Raw genomic sequence first — 17,473 nt, 5'->3', positions numbered from 1 at the left:
TATTATCCACATTTCCTTTGTAAGGGACTCTCCCACTTGTAAAAATATTTAGCTGGCAGCAAAATTTACCCAGTGAATCATTCAATGTAGATTTAAAGTGCATAACACTATTACTTCTGTTGCCATTTGTGCAGTTCCTCTGTTGGTGGAGATTCTTTGTGGTCTATTTAAAGTGTTAAATAAAATATCCCATGTTCTCTAGTCATCACAAATGGGAGGCTGCAGTCACAACAGTCCAGCACTTCAGATGATTGAGACAAAATTTAAGAGATTAAAAAAAACACACCAATGAGATGTTATAATCTTTGCATTTTGAAGAAAGCTTTAATATGAAAGAATAGGAAAACTTGTAGACATTGGAGTATGATGTAAATTTAAGAGTGTCTGATCTTACAGTTGATGAAGAGTAAAAAAACAACTAAACAAAATTAATCCATAAATCCTATTAGAAAATCATTAAAGTTTTAAAAAATATATCCTAACTTTTGTGCCTCTAACACATCTCTAAATGTTTTTTTTTCTTTTTTTGTGGTTTTACTAATGCCCTTTTCTGGAAAATCACTTTGTCATTATGGTGTGTGGCACAAAATATTGCTGCCATCTAATACTGCATATGTAGTTTCACTTGCTCCTCTACTTGATGAGAAGCACTGAGCTGTGTGCAGTCTTCTTGCCATGGAAATTCACCGTGCATTTTAAAGGCTTGTTGAAGTCGGCTTCTTGAGGGGTGAAGGTGAGGGTTGACTTTGTTGACCACAACCATTTATTCATCTTTTTTGACTTTGTTTTCAAAATTCCTCCGTGGCTCCAGAAGATTTTGGGAGGAGATGATGGACAGGCATGTGTAACTTTGCAGGTGGCAGTCACTTTTTTAAGGACTGCAACAGACATGATGGGAGGCTCAGGAACTCCTGTACAATCAACAATTTTCACAAAATTGCTTGTTAAATAGTTATTTAAATATGTTTTACTAACTTAAAGTAAATGGTTTAGAACTGCTGAAAAGGTCTCTAATATACTCACGGAAGACATTGAGGGTCACTGTACTTTTTGAGAAAGTGAAGCTTTGATGTTGTGGAATTTCAATTTTGAAGTAAAACGGACCAGTGTCGGTTTTTCTGACACGATTCAGCTGCCAGGTACAGTTGCCGCTTTGAAGGGTTCCTGTAATTCTGGTTCTATGGTGGAACTCGCGAGTTAGTTTCAAATTGTGGACATTTGATGCGACAACTGTATTCCCTCTCTTCCAGTATCCCCACCATGTCTTAAATATTTTTCTTGTTTTGGGGTAAAAGTACTTACAGGGAATGACCACACATGAGCCTTGAAGAACAGAGATTTTTGATGGTACAGATATGCGCCAGTTCTTGCCCGAGCCTATAGATTTAGCCATCCCTGCAATAAAGCACAAAAACAAGAATATTTTCTTAGCAAGTAGACAGTGATAGAATGATGATAATTCATGAATTGTCATTTTAAGATTAAACTTACCACAAACCATCAGAATTGAGAGCCACAATTTCAGATCCATCATCAGCTGACTAGAAGTATAAAAACCAACATAAAGATTAAGATAAAGATAGAAAAGTCTTTAGTGAATTCTTTTTAATCTTCAAAGTAATGATCCACTCACCTTTTAGTTTCTTTAACATATGACTGAAATTAAATCTTGTAAGATTTGAATGTTTTGAGGGCAAAAACTATGTCTCTGTCCTATTGTGTGGTGAGAGTGAGTCTTGTGCTTATAAAGCAAACGTTTAGACCTTCAAGCCAGAAATTGTTACAGTTTGCAATCAAACTTTCCCCTTGTCATAAACTGATTATTATGTAGCTATTTTGTACTTTTTCCATGATGTTTTTGATGAAGAGAAAAATAAATGTAGCAGATGTACTAAAACTCTGCAACAATGTGGTTTTTGAATAAAATGGTTATCATGTAAAATCAGTTCAGGTATCATTATGAATCACTTCCTGAAAGTCAGCACAGTGTACCTAGCATCAGGTGTGGAGCAATTAAATATGGTAATGCTTGACCAGAAATCAAATCTTTGGACTTTTAATATTTTTCATCAGTCCTGTGAAGATTTGGGTTTTCTGTGTGTTAATTAGTCCCTATGTTCTTGTTGTCTACCCCTTGATTGTTTCCAGCTATCCCTCAGTTCCCCTAATTACCCTCTGTGTATTTATACTCACCTGTGTCTGTTTCCCTGCCAGATCCTAGTGGTTTTCTTGTTTAGTCGTGTGTGTTTCCAGTGCTACCAGTGTCTGAGTTCCTTGTTTCATTGCTCACTTGTGCTGCCTGGACTTCTGTACCTTCATCAGTGAACCACTGCCACCTAAGCCAGACATCCCTGCCTTCCATTCTCAGCCTTCCTCCACAGCTCCTTCTCTCCTCCGTCTCCAAGACCAGTGATGCATCCAGCACAGGTAAATGGGCATCCAGCCCTGTTAAGAAGGCAACAAAATTTTCTCTGCCCGAATCTCCCAGTGCTCTGCCTGAATCTAACGTTCCTGAGTCAGAGCAGGTGGCTAGCCTCCCTGAGCCAGCAGCCAACATCCATGAGCCAGCAGCCAACATTCCTGTGCTGTCAACCTGGCGGCACTCTAGGTCCTCCTGGTGGCTCCAGCCGGCCTCCGGACACTCTTCATGGGAGATGAGCCCTTAGTCGCCTTCAAAGGGTTCATCTCCTTTGTTGCCTTCAAAGGGCTCGTCTCCTGCGTCGCCACCCACCACAGATCTTCCCTGAAGGGTTCGCTTCCTATACTGCTGTCCACCAGACTTGTACAGCAGGCCCCGCTCTGACCGTATTGTTTATTTTGACCGAGTTTACTTTGTTTCTTTGTATTCATTTTGGACTCTGGCCCTCCACACACCCTGTTTGGGTTGTTTTTTTTTTAATCTGTTTTTTTTCTTAGGGCATCTGGTAGCCGCCCTTTGGGTGAGGAGGAAGGTAAGGCACTGTTAGGATTTGGTTTTCTGTGCGTTACTCCCTGTCTTGTCCTCGGCTACTCCTTGATTGATTCCAGCTGCCCCTCATTTCCCCCGATTACCCTGTGTCTGTTTCCCTGTCGGATCCTTGTCATGTTTTTTTTCATGTGTCGCGTTCCAGTTCTGTGTGTCTCTAGTGCTACCGGTGTTTGAGTTATTTGCCTCACTGCTCACCTGTGCTGCCAGGACTATCATTATGGCACCTCAACCTGGGTCCCACCGTGTCTGAATCCTCACCACTAACCAACAATCCTTGACAAGTCCCATAACGTTACCCAGGGGGAAACGTGTGGTAGGAAAATATTGCTGGTCAGTGAGGTGCGATTATGGCACTACTCAGATAAATGTTCAAATGCAATATGAAACGTATAATTTTACTGCTTTTCCTCATGTTAAACATGGTAAAGCTTTAGCTCATAATTATGGTGCCAAAAAAGTCACATACATTTGAACTGACTCAATTAATATAGTACTTTTATAATCATACCAATTACTTCATACACAGGCCCACTCAGTTGCCCATGGACACGTCAATATGACAGTAGGAAGCTGAAATTGAACCCACAGCTTTCAATTTTGCAAGAAAACTATTGCACAGACAGCCACACCACTATTGTGGTTTCTTTGTTTGAAAACTCACTCTTTGGCCACTTTATAATTTACACATTCCTAGTTCTTGATTGGACCCAACAAGGTGTTTGTAACATCAATCAGAGCTCTTGGTCTATTTCCACACTGGTCTCTTTTCGTTGTAGGCTGTTTCTTTGAAGATTCTGTTTTGCATTTTAACGTGGACTTACTTCTTGCAGTACTTTGGTTATAACAAATGTTTGTTTTTTGGCGTATAAAAGAATCCAAAGTCTAAACCTTGTCTATGTAAAAAGTTAATTTATTGTTGATTTAAATGAGTTACAGGAATTTGCATATAGTCAAACTTAGAGTTTTGACTTCAGTCTATAATGGGACAATACTTGTCATGTGGATTTCAATAGCAGCTGGTTTGATATTAACTGACGGCTTGCTATTTTTTTTAAACCAAAGTACTGCACAGAGTGATGCAATTGGTCAAAACAAAGGAAGCATCACAAGAATGTCTTACTGTTGCAAAACACACCAACACTGGCTACATTTTTAAGCTTCTTAATTTTCCAGTAAGCCATAATCTGGAAGTGGTAAGAACGTAATTTCACCTACAAACCAGTTATGACCAGCTGCCTCTCGTAATATTTCTGACAGATGATTCAAAAGAATAATGATCTGTCCAGTAGTCAAGGATCCTTCGCTGAGAGCTTCGGAAATGTCGGAAAATGGCAGGTACACTTTTTATCATTGTGATTGATCTTAACAGCTGTTAAGATCAACATTTTTTGTTTCTATTGGTACTTTTAGTGATGTACACACATGACATATTTATATCTAACCACCGTCACAAAAGTAGCATCAGAAAACAGGATATTTTAGATGCTGTGTTTTTCTTGTCTGTGTTCATTTGATGTTCAATCCTGACTGTTGGGTTCATTATGTGACATACATGGAAGATTAGAAAATGAAACAATTTTGCACACAATCTTACCAACAGTGTGTGTGCATTTGTGTATGTGAGTTTTGTTTTTCTTTGTGCTCAGGGGGCAGACTGTCAACCTTGAAGAAAAGCCTGCATTGATACAGTTTGATTCATACTGGGTTTTTTTTTTTTTTTTTTTTAGCATCAGCAGAATCTTATCACCCTCCTCATTTTAGTTCAAAATGTCTCACAAACTGTTTATGTTGTTCATAATTTCTGGGAAAAAGGCTGACATGTTACCATAAAAAAGACACACTTCTTGGGGAAAAAAAACCTCACTAATTTCTGTTTATCAACCAGCCAGGTAAGATGACAGCTGACCAGAATCCAGACCCGACGACATCCATCCAAGGTGTGAGCTGAGCATTTGACAGCAGAGCTACGACATCTCCTTGACCTGCCATCATGGCTGAAGAAGGTGCCGAAGATTTGGGAGACGTTCTGTATTGTCCCTGCTCCAAAAAGGGACAGTCCATTGACCTCTCCAACTTAAGGCCTCCAGCACTATCGTCAAATGAAGACTGTTGAGAGACGTTGAGGCACCTCGGGCCTGTGATGAGGGACTGCCTGGATCATTTGCAGGCTGACTTCAGTGTGGACGATGCTTCTTCACAGAGCTTATGCTCACCCGGATAAACCACACATCACAGTGAGGATGTTTTTCTACTTCTTATGCCATCCTGTCTGTGATGCAGGTAGACCAAGACCTGGGGGCCTGGATTACTGATTACCTCACTAACAGGCCGCAGTGTGTCAGGCTGCACATCTCTCTCTGATGTTGTGGTGAGCAACAAGGGCACACCCAAGGGAACTGAATTATCACAGTTTCTTTTTACACTCTCCATCTCTGACTTTGGCTTCAGCTCTGGAACAAACAACCTACAGAAGTTGTCAGATGACGCCTGTGTTGTTGGCTGCACTACAGGTGACGGGGAGGAGGAAGACGGAGACTTGATTGAGCTTCACTGGATGGTGTGAGAGTAATTAACCAGCTTAATACAAGAAACTCCAAAGAGCAGAACACTGTTTTTAAGGGACAATACTAAACGCCTCTACAGGAAAGGTCAGAGTAGGCTGTTCTTTCTGAGGCTCAGGTCTTTTAATGTGTTCACTAGGCTGCTGCAGATATTCTACCAGTCTGTAATGGCCAGTGTCTTTGCTGGGGAGGTGGCATTGGGTCACACAGCATCAACAAGCTAAATAAGCTGGGAAGGAAGGCCAGTTTGGCTATGGGACTATAACTGGACAGTGTGAAAGGAGTGACCAGGAAAAAGGTGAGAGGGAAGTTAAAGGCCTTCATGGACAATCCCTCTGATCCATGCTGAGCTGAGGCAGCATAGGAGCTCCTTCAGCCCCGGGCCTCAGAGCAGATCGGAGGCTCATTTGTGCCATCTGGCTCCACAACATCACATTGCCAAAATAAGAGACTATTGTTGAGTTTACATTGTTTTATTTTGTTGCTATTTCTTGGGCTGCTATGCCAACTGTAATTTCCCCTGTAGGGGACTAATAAAGTTATATCTTATTTTATGTTAAGGCCTCAACAATTGAAAATTACCTTATGCATAAGATAAAATCTGTATATATTTTTGCTTGAACCTTTATCACCTCTGGTCTGTCTGCTTTTTACTGCCTTCCCTGTTTATAAGATGTAAGCAACTTTCATGTTAGAAGAGCTTTGTTGTTACATAGTTATTGATCACAAAATTAAAGCACACCTCAGAGTGTGCTAGTAGTTCGTTTTTTTTTTTTTTTTTTCCCTTCCTCCTAAAAATACAGTGTTGTCATTGGCATCAGTTTTACACAACTGTTGTGTTGTCGAAGAGAATGAGCAGATCCACATTTTTACTGTTTTATGCAGCAACACTGAACTCAACTTCAAATTATGGACAATAAATGTTATGACTGCAAGTAGATTAGACTGTGGCACATACATGTGGGTGTGTGCTGATGAACATTTTCAGGCTGTACTTCTTTTCTCGTCTTCCTGTGGTTTTGAATAGACGTAAGAATTCTAGAGAAAGCAGAACTTCATTCGAAGATGTTCCTGACTTGCTAATATGCAAAATAAGTTCCTTGCTGTAGCTGCCTCCTAATAGTGAAAGCAAAGTAAGCAGCACTTGCTGTCCCAAGGTTTATCAGTCAGTTGAATTAAGGGAGATAAAGGGCTAGGTAAGACGAGCAAAAACAAAATCTAACATCATAGAACTTATGTACTGATTGTACACTAAAGGCAACGTTTTTGTTTTTGCCAAAGAGATCCAAGCAGTTTTATTTTAATCATTACATAATCCATTTCAAGCATCAGCATACTCACTAAACAGTGCAGAATGAAAAAAAAAATAAAATGCACCTTAAGTCACCGGTTATCTATATTATAAGTACACAATGTACATTTTGAAACATTAGTAGCTACGGGGCTTGAACGTTTGCAGTTGTGACTTTTCAAACATTGAAAATGAAACATTTTAAGCCAGTGTCACCTTGATTGGTTGCAAGCAGAAGATTCCTCATGTTTCATTTTCATGACAGAAGTTGGAACGTTCAAAGTCTAAATGCAGAAAAAGAACAAACAGTCCAAGTGGAAAAATTCATGTTTCTTACTGAAGTTAATTACTTTTACTGTAGCAATAACTGAAAATTACTTAAGTAGAATCTGCAGGTTTGTATGTGACCAGAGTCTATCAGCACTTTGACTACGAAACACAAAAATACAGAAAATATAAAATTAGTTTTACTAATATTGTAAGAAAACTGACTTCTTATATAAATTTGAATGCCACCCACATCCATATAGAAGAGAATGCACACACTTATGTAGCCACATTCTTTTTCATCACTATTATTTTCCAAAACAAATTTCTTCTTCAATCAAAATGTGAACATCATGAATCAGACTAAGTTATTCTAAGAGGTATAATTACTTTTTTATATATGTATTGTATCCTTCTTCTCCTGAGACGAGGTTTGTGACCAATTTATGATTTAGTCTTAACTTTTAATCAAGTGACTATGCCAGCAAAACCAGTAATCATAAATCCAAGTATAAATATATGAATAGATAAATTGTTGTAAGGCCTTTACGATGGCCTTTTACATTTTGATGCTTCCTACAAATGCAGGCACAGGACCTTCTGCCAGCAGTAACATATTAAGTAAGTATTACTTGGCTGAATTATGTCCAAGTCATGTCAAGTACTGTTTTTAGTGAGTTGCTCCTGAGGATAGATGAATGTACACCAAATGATCATTTTTGAGGCCGTTGTTACTTTAATACTCAGAAAGACGTTAGCTGTCCATCTGCGCTTAAAACAAAAGACATTAATTAAACTGTTTGAATTTATAAAAAATGATCCACTTTCTGCATGTGGTGCTTCTGTCCACATGAGACTGAGATAAAACGGGGATGGTAGCTGCATCTGAACCAAAACAATATATGCATATTTTTTGTCGAAGCTAAATTTTACTCTAACCTGATCAGCTACAGCACAATCTACTATAAATCAACAATTTAAGAAGAAGCTAAAGGATGTTGGACAGGTTTTGCTTCATGAGTTTATAAAATGTAGCACAGTTTTAATAAAATCCTTGGCTGTTTGTGTAATAGAAAATAAGGAAGGCGGCAAGGTGAAGCATGTCAGATCAGAGCATAACTCTTATCTCCCTGTAATTTTGATGGTTCATTGGTATTTTTGTCACTGATAGCTAGTGGCAGTCCTGTTTAAATTGGAGCACTTACTGAATTACTGGCAGCAGACCTGTTCTGTAGACATTATTATGTGTTTCAGAAAATAATGCTGCTTCACAGTATGCATTTTAAATCACAACTACAATCCTAAAACTTTAGTTTGTTTATTCAAAAATACAGTTCACAATTATATGTACACACATATGTGTGTGTGTGTTCAGATAAGACTTTTTTGTCAGATTGAAAGAAGCACCTTTTGAAAATAATATTTATTAAACTTTCTTTTAAGCCAACATTTCTGTATTATAATTTTTTTTTATTGGTCTAGTATAACATTCTAATCTCAAATGTCGTGTTTTCATGAACTGTAAGCAGATGGTCATTATAAATTAAAAAGGAATAATATAAAAAAAATATATACCATTGATTTGCCTTGTATATATTTATTAATACTTTATTTATTCTTCATTTGTAGCTCTATTACAAAATCTCAAACTGTCACAATTTGCTTAAATTTTCAAAACTGATCTTTTAATAAGCATTGTTTAAAATATAATTTTTAACATGTTGACTGGCAATAGTTTGCATCAGGTGACAATGTCTTTTATAAAGATAACTACATGTACACAATGCCATATACTGGACAGTGAAATTAGCATTTTTATTGCCAAGTTTCTGTTCGTTTTAGTTACAGAGAGACAGCAGAGGGTCTGAAGGTGGCAGAATTTAGTTCAATTTGGAAAGACTCAGACGGAGAACAAGGAACAATTAAAAGATTTAATGACAGCAATGAATAACAGTTCTTTGGCGCTCGGGCCCCGGCAGCTGATTTGAGCTGAGATTTGATGTGAACTCGATGAACATCCCGATAACTGATTAGGGATGCTCTCCCCCGGGGCCCGACACTGGTGGTGGTGGTCAGGAAGGGTTCCATCCTGGAGAACCGAAGGATGAGGGTGGAGATGGGGAGGTGGTGGGTTGAACGCAGCTGGGAAGCGTCTGACGGTTTGGGTGTGGATCCTCTTATGAAGAGCCTGATTGCTGATTGAACGTGCAGGGTGAGGACGGGGATGAGCATGACGTCGATGGGTGAACGGAGGGGGCGGAGTCTTCCAGCTTGAACTTCTGCTAAAGCTCCATTTCTTGATTCTTGAAAATCCTTATTGAAAACTCAAATAATTCATTACAGTCTACACAGCACACCATGTTGTCAGCTCATTTCATATTTGTGAGATTATGGTTTTTTTAATTATAATTATTGAAGCTTTGTCAAGTGAGAGTGGAAAGGTTCATCTCTTAGCTGAACTGCACTGGCCACATTGCTGAATAAAGTTCCCTTTTCATTAAACTTTGGAGTTTCCATGCATGTGTTGCAAACCAGTGCATCCTTCTCAATCTAGTTGACACACTTTTAATCCTTCTTATTGCACATATGCATTTGAAAGCTAAATACAATCCTTGAGGATGAAAGCAGATGTTTTTTTCTAAGTCGTATAGTCCACATTTCCATAAATATTGTCTACGGCTCCCACTTGTTGGTCCATCTGATTTGCACATGTCTAAAAAGAAAGGAGAAAATTAGATCAAATTTAATTTTGGATAACTACTGGACATGCTTTGAAGTATAGTAAGGATTTTAAAATCAATTATTATAGATACAATATACCTCCATATTCATGTAAACAGGTTCATCAATGACTTTTGCATCTGGAGCCAATGTATTCGATGTTTTACGCAACGGTTCACTAGAAAAGGAGAAAATGGAGTTTCAATTTGAGTTAAATTATTGGATAAATAATTGTGTTTGAAGCTACTAAGCTAAGAAGACAAAATGTATAAATAACAATCACAAACATTCTCAAAGATTTTTTTTTCTGTAGTTCTCAAATTGTGATTTTATTTAATAAAAAATAACCTTCCTAGCACACTATCAATTCCACCTACTGATGGCTCAAAAACCAAAGTGAAGGATTTATAATGGCCTAGTCAAAGTTTGAGCCTAATTTCAATGGAGATGTTATAGTATGGCCTTATACAGGTCATTCATGCTACATCTAGTTGCTTGATAACAGACTCATGATCAGCTGCTCCCACAAATAAGCCAACAGGCTGATTAAAGGGCCGTTCATGATTTAGCTCCCACTACTTTTTGAAAGCATTTACTTATTTAACCGTCAATAACGTCACAGAACCTCACTCAGGAAAAATAATGAACAAGCTCTTTATTAAATTCTAGCATTTTGAAATAACGTTTTATGTTTATTGAGGTTCTTTAAGGCTAAATTTAAGAAAGTAAAGCTGACACAGCCGAAGCTGAAGAAATCTATAAGAATAGTATAATGTAAGAAGATTATCTTGAGATTAAAAAATAAAAAATAAAAAATAAGCAGAACCTTTTGCGTGGGGTTGACAGTGTCCGTTTGAAGTTTGCATAATATCCAGATTCCTGACGTTTCATCATGTGTGACCTGGAATATTGAAAATAATCACCGAGTAGTGATACTCATGACACTCTATTACCAGCTGGGACATAGTACACATTATATACATACATATATATGTAAATGTTTATCACTTAATGGTATCATTAAATGTAGCATCAGATAAAAATGATTCATACCTCCTGTGCATTTTGTAAGCGACTATCCCAGCTGCAGCAATGATGAGAAGTCCGAGAAGTGGCAAAAAGATGGCCAGATACAGCTGTCTGCCATCGTCAGGCGCAACAGGCACTGTGAACAACAGTCACTTTCATTAAAGAAGTCATATTGAAGATTTTAACATGTCCTTTACTAACTGAATAAATAAATAATACATAATAAAAAATAAATAAATAACTGAATAAATCAATAAATAAGTGAATAAATAGCAAAAATTACTTGTTGTAAGCACAACTGTGGTATAATCTGTGTGACTTAGGAAACCTGTAAAAAAAAGAAAAAGAAAACATGTTTTTGAAGACATTTGGAGAAGTACTGATTTGTGTGACTGCAAACTAGAACGACTCAAATTAATCCAAATCGTGACTGTGACACATGAAACTTTAAAGGTTTAAACCGGTGAAATAAAAAACATACTAACTTAAATTCTGACCGTCCATCTTTATGTACACCTTGTGGTTTACGAAACTGTAGTTGTCATTCCGTCCAGAAACCCGCAGGTAGATTGGTGGTTCACCTTCCGTAATATTGAGGATTTGTAGAGAGCAGTTTCCTTCGCTGGCTTCTCCAATTAGCTTAGTCCTACTCTGGAAGCGTGGATCTATGCACGAGGAGTTAGAATGATAAACGAATGCCTTCTTGTCGTTGTCATTCACGCTGCATTTGCTTGTCCCTTCTGTTTTCCAGTAAAGTTTAGCGTCTGTATTTTGTCCTGGAGCAGTTTGAAACGTGCAGGATATGATTACATTTGAGCCTTTTGTTGCATTTATGGTCTGAGTCACATTTATCTTCCAGCGAGGGTCATCTGTGTTTTAAAAACAAATGAAAAAATGTTTGTCAGGCAATCAACCTTTTGTATACACAAACATACATACACATATACACGAACCTTTAGCTTTTGCGATGTCTTGTGATAGCAGTATCCATATTAGGCTGAGATAAAACAGAATATGCATCTGCATCTGATGAAAGAATGCATGTATTTTGGTCAAAATAGGAACAAATATTTTAAAACATCCATTTTACAACAGAATCTAATTATAAAAGATCAATTGAATCAACTGTATCAATTGTACGGTAGATAAAAGTACTCACAGTGGTGTTGGGAAGGTAGTTTCTCTGGGTCTGTGTGACTTACTAAGCATTGATGTGACAACTCTAGTGTGAGTTTCCTGTTGCACAGTTAGGTAATAGGTGAAAAAACGAAGGCGACTAGAACTGAAAAAGGACACTGCAGCGTCACCACCTAAACTGCAGGAGAACTTTTATTTATGCACTGTGACAAAAATAACATTGCTTTTAACTTGAATAAAAGCTCCCGCTGCACCTCTGACAGCTCAGTTTGAAGTTTTACCGGTGCATCTCCAATAATGACAATTTCTTTGAAAAGTTTTATATTCTGGTAATCCAGTAATCCAGCAGTAGTGGAGGAGGAGATTAACCTGTGACTCTGCTGAAGTGTTCACGACCCCCATTGCTTTAATAGCAGCCTCTGTTTGCCTCGTAGCAGCACAGTGATACCACAAAGATTAAAAAAACGGAATTGATGCCTTTAGTATGTTTGGGCACGCGCCAAGTCTTATCCGAAAGTGAAGGCTTCTGTGCTGCTATGGCCAGTAGACGGGCTTGATCCAAACCTTATAAAGAAACGACGGAGAATTGTGCAGGAGAAAGATGAGAGACTGAAGACCCAGCAACTCAAACCGAGGCTGCTATTAAACGACAGCATCTGTGCATCTGTCGTTTCTAGGATTTTGTTATATCATAACATATAAACAGATTTAATTACGTAGCCTTCTTAATGTCACGCCCATATGAGAAAGTGTCCAATTGTGGGCTCCTTTAACTGCTCTCTGACTGATTTGGGTGTCTTTTTTTAACTCTCTGGAGTGAGCCTCAATAACTCACCAAACTCTGTGGTATTTTTCCACTGCATGTGTTGCAAGACGCAAACTTCACATCACTCTCACAGGCAGTGCAAAAGATCCACACGAGTCACAACAGGATTTAGAGCCTAATCTTTTCTGTACCTCGCCCTCCTGTGCAATTGATGAGATACAAAAATTTAAGGAATTTTAGTCAAAAAATATGCCGTTCCCTCTGGAAAATGTCGAACAGAATTTTGGATATATTTTCAGTTTCTCAGCAGTGCATGTGAGATGAAAAACTTGGTGTTCTCAATGTTTATTTACTTGTTTATTTCACATAAATAGCTACAGAAAACAATTAATCTAGTATCACTTCAGGCAACACTTTTGATTCTGGTCGGTACAATTTTTTTCTTTAACTTGGCTGGCTTCTAATAATCCAAATTAATCCTGGTTCAGACAAAAATCCCTTATTCCACTCCGACAGTTTACAACATTTTAGGGCAGTGGTCTCAAACTCCAGCTGGTGTCTTGTAGCTAGTGAGGCAGTCGCACCATTTAATTCAAATGTGTAGAACAAGGGACACAGGTAAAATCTGCAGGGCTCTGGCTCTCGAGGAACTCAGTTTGGGAACACTGTTTCAGAGCCAAGCAGACACAAAACAAACAAGTTTGTTTCCATTAAACACAATATTTACAGACACAAGACAACCATTAAATGGATACGATGGATATTAGGAGATAATATAATACACAAAGAGCAGCATAAGGATTTTTTGATTGTGAGAATATAATCTATAATACACACTTTTTAACTGTAAGTGTAAAAATCAACATAATTAATAGAAAAAAAAGGCTTTCAAACATCCATCTATGTGTAGTTAATCTATATATTGTTATGACTACTGATAAAGATCCTGAAATGAATATGCTCTTCAGTAATGTTATTTCTTTTTTAATGTATGTATGTGTGCATGTGTGTGAATAAATTATCAGGTTCATAAATATCTCTTGTACCTGCTCAGCACTGCTGTAGTATTAATCGTTTTTTAAACTACTTTATTTTTATTACTTTTTATTGCCTAGAAGTTCATTTCTGGTTATTTATTTATTCTTCTCTCATACTCATAAAACAAATTTTCTAACTATGTCACACAGGAGCAAATATGATATGATAAGAAGGTAAAATAATAATAAAAAAAAAACACTATATAAGATACATTTTTAACACATTTAACTGACAGTAGTTTACATCTGGTAATAATATCTTTTATAATGATATGTTCACGTACACAACACAAAATACTGGGCAGTAAAATGAGCGTTTCTCATTCCTGTTTAAAAACAAGCATTACTAAACCTTCTGTTTGTTTTTGGTTAATGTCCGACTGAGACACAGCAGAGAGGCTGAAGGTGGCAGACTTTAGTTCTCAATGCTTGAAAGTTTGCTACATTCACAACACATAATGTTGTCAGGTGATTTTATATTTGTGAGATGCTGAACTTTCTGCTTTTAAATCTTGCTCAAGTGAAGGTGGATAAGTTCATCTGATAGCCAAAGTTCATTGCTCACACTGCTGACGTTATGACCCGTCTGGAGGTGGCCGGGTCACAACCTGAAGGATCCATCCTCTTCAGATCTCAAGCAGCCAACAGAGACAAAGTTCAACATTATATAATGTTATTTATTTTAAAAATATGTATTTTTGAATGAGATTTTACAACAAGTGGAGTATATGGCTTCAGAGTGAGCTGTAGTGCCGAAAACAATAAATGAAAGGAAGCTAAAATGTACCTATTTAAAAGTAAATAAACAAAATGACAAAAACTTACCTCCCTAATTCAGAAAAACGTGAGAAACTAAGCAAACATAAACGGCAGCTCACTCCTACAAACTCCAAGAACATTAACAAAGAGTTTTTCACAAACAGTGTGGCCGGTTGAGATGAGCTGAGGATGGATGGCAGGAAGTCCGCGTCGGCAGTTTTCGCCTCTGGCAGGCCACCAATTGGACGTCTCCACGGTCTTCTGGAAGCCAATCAGGGACGGGCACCTGCACACTCATGTTTGCCTAATTAATATTACGACGCCAGTCGCAACAGCTGAATAAAGTTCCCTTTTCATTAAACTTTGGAGTTTCCAATGCATGTGTTGCAAACCAGGGCATCCTTCTCAGTCTAGTTGACACACTTTTTTGCTTCTGACTGCACATATGCATTTGAACACCTAAGACGACGCAGGAAAATACAATCCTTTAGGATGAAAGCTTTGAGACAGATGTTTTTTTTCTAAGTTGAATAGTCCACATTTCCATAAATATTGTCTATGGTTTCCACTTGTTTGTCCATTTGATTTGTTAATGTCTAAAAAGAAAGGAGAAAAATTAGATCAAAGTTGGAGTTGATTTTAAATAATTACTGGACATGCCTTGAAGTATGCTAAGAATTTCATATATTGCAATAAATACCAGAAAATTCATGTAAACAGGTTCATCAATGACTTTTGGATCCGGAGACATCTGGTTTGATGCCTTACAAAAAGATTCACTAGAAAAAAAGAGGAAATAGGGAGTTTCAATTTTAGTTAAATTATAGGGTAAATAATAGTGTTTGCATTTACTAAGCTAAAAAGACAAAAATTATATAAATAGTAATCACAAACATTCACAAAGCTTTCTTTATTACACATTAATGCTTTAGATACAAAATGCAGTTTTCAATTGATGATTATGTTTATCAAGGAAAACCATCAAATCCACCTCTTACTGGCTCAAAAAACAAAACAAAGGACTGTTAGTGGTCTAGTCAAAACCTGGGCTTAATTTCAATTAGGATGTTATAGTACAACCTCATACAAGTCATTCATGATCAAAAACCTTCCAGCGTACCTGGACTATAACACTTCTGAAAAGATCAGTGGGCCAAAATGCCTACATATGGATGTAAAAGACTCATTGCCAGTTATTGGAAACATGCAAGTACTTAGACGTGAATAATGCCAAGAATTTATCTTGAGAAAAAAGCAGAACCTTTTGGGTGGGGTTGATGATGTCTGTCTGAAGTTTGCGTAATATCCAGATTCCTGCCGTTTGAACATGTGTGACCTGGAATATTGAAGATAAGCATTGAAGACCTGTTATTTGTAACTGATGCAAAAAAAAACCAACAACACATATTTGATTAGATGATTAGATAAAGTATTTATCTGTCATAGAGATGCAGATACTTATATCTAAAACTTGAATCAGGTATTTAAATACACTGTAATAAAACACACAAGCTTTTTTCTCAGTGTCTGATCGTAATGAGACAAACTTTTCTGTCGTTTGTTAGAAATTCCTAAATAATGTTTATTTACTAAATTCTGCAGAATGAATATGGGAAATTCTTTATTGCTTTTTTCAAATTCAGGAGTTTACATCTTTTTCATCTTCAGTAGAACTGTTGGACCAATCATGGTTGATATTCTTCCACCAGCTTTTTACTTTAGTCCCAAAAGGATAATGACCATACCATATATCAATATATCTTACGTTATATACCTATATATCCACTTCCAAATGTATTTTATCTACTTGTAACATCAAACAAAAGTGATTCATACCTCTTGTGCATTTTGTAAGCGACTATCCCAGCTGCAGCAATGATGAGAAGTCCGAGAAGTGGCAAAAAGATGGCCAGGTACAGCTTGATGTTCACATTGTCATGCACATCAGACTTGGCGCTCGCTGTGAACAATGGTCATTTTGATTAAAGAAGCCATATTGGAGATTTTAACATATTTGTTTCTGAGGAACAGACTGAATAAATAACATGAAGTAAGTAAAAAATTACTTGTTGTAAACTCAAATGAGGGATCATCTGTGTGACTCAAGGAACCTGTTTAAAAAAAAAGAAATAAAAAATCTGTTTCCAAACATGGTCTGTATGACTGCAAGCTATTGTTGCCTAATGGAATCAAAATTTTGACTATAATACAAAAACTTTAAATGTTTGAACAAGCATAAAATAGCTGGTAAAATTGAAAATATACTAACTTAATTTTTTTTCATCCACGTAAAATTTGACAGCCTGTTTTTTGAAACTGTAGCTGTCTTTCGATCCGGAAACCCGCAGGTAGATTGGTGGTTCACCTTCCGTAATATTGAGGATTTGTAGAGAGCAGTTTCTTTCGCTGGCTTCTCCAATTAGCTTAGTCCTATTCCAGAAGCGTGGATCTATGCACGAGGAGTTAGAATGAAAAGCAAATGCCAGCTTGTCTTTGTCCTTTGTGCTGCAGCTGCTGTTGCCGTTTGTTTTCCAGTAAACTTTAACGTTTGTATTTTGTCCTGGAGGAGTTTCAAATGTGCAGGATATGATTACATTTGAGCCTTTTGTTGCATTTATGGTCTGAGTCACGTTTATCTTCCAGTGAGGGTCATCTGTGTTTTAAAAACAAATGAAAAAAATGTTTGTCATAGATAGATAGATAGATAGATAGATAGATAGATAGATAGATAGATAGATAGATAGATAGATAGATAGATGTCAAACCTTTAGCTTGTGATCGCAGTGTCCACATTAAAGTGAGATACAACAGAACTGGGAGCTGCATCTGATGAAAGAATGTATATATTTTTGGTTAAAACAGGAACAAACCTTTAAAAATCTGTTCCAGCACCAATCTAGCAATAAGAGTCAATTAAAGCTGTATTTTTAGTACAAA

The 17,473-nt window shown here is 37.2% G+C and overlaps 1 protein-coding gene and 2 long non-coding RNA genes across 5 annotated transcripts in view; 1 reads left to right on the top strand and 2 right to left on the bottom strand.

Moving 5' to 3' along the window:
* LOC106945855 (uncharacterized) overlaps positions 1–465 on the top strand; it is a 3,911-nt gene extending 3,446 nt beyond the window's left edge. Inside the window, exon 2 of the long non-coding RNA XR_001424646.1 lies at positions 380–465. This is a non-coding gene — a long non-coding RNA (uncharacterized LOC106945855). The remainder of the gene's footprint in view (positions 1–379) is intronic.
* A 160-nt stretch (positions 466–625) lies between these two features.
* On the bottom strand, positions 626–1,561 carry LOC106945854 (uncharacterized). Its single transcript, XR_001424645.1, has 3 exons — positions 1,492–1,561; positions 1,024–1,395; positions 626–911 (listed from the first exon to the last, which is right to left on the bottom strand). It is a non-coding gene; the product is annotated as an uncharacterized LOC106945854 (long non-coding RNA).
* A 7,913-nt stretch (positions 1,562–9,474) lies between these two features.
* Positions 9,475–17,145, bottom strand: LOC106945884 (uncharacterized). 3 transcript variants are annotated; one of them, XM_015029880.1, is made up of 9 exons: positions 12,344–12,809; positions 11,978–12,073; positions 11,791–11,863; positions 11,323–11,706; positions 11,121–11,165; positions 10,862–10,973; positions 10,635–10,709; positions 9,908–9,986; positions 9,475–9,800 (listed from the first exon to the last, which is right to left on the bottom strand). In XM_015029880.1, exons 3-9 carry the CDS (start codon positions 11,861–11,863, stop codon positions 9,726–9,728), a joined length of 843 nt encoding a protein of 280 aa, XP_014885366.1. In that variant the 5' UTR covers positions 11,978–12,073; positions 12,344–12,809; the 3' UTR covers positions 9,475–9,725. The 3 variants fall into 3 exon arrangements, with proteins under 3 accessions (XP_014885366.1, XP_014885367.1, XP_014885368.1); XM_015029881.1 differs by having other exon boundaries at positions 11,997–12,810; XM_015029882.1 differs by lacking the exons at positions 11,791–11,863; positions 11,978–12,073; positions 12,344–12,809 and adding an exon at positions 17,114–17,145 and having other exon boundaries at positions 11,323–11,630.
* Positions 17,146–17,473: the final 328 nt, after the last annotated feature.

This window comes from Poecilia latipinna, unplaced genomic scaffold, assembly GCF_001443285.1.
Source record: "Poecilia latipinna isolate Pla-1442-1.1 unplaced genomic scaffold, P_latipinna-1.0 Scaffold165, whole genome shotgun sequence".
NCBI classification, from domain to species: Eukaryota; Metazoa; Chordata; class Actinopteri; order Cyprinodontiformes; family Poeciliidae; genus Poecilia; species Poecilia latipinna.
This window is presented reverse-complemented; position numbering and strand designations above follow the sequence as displayed.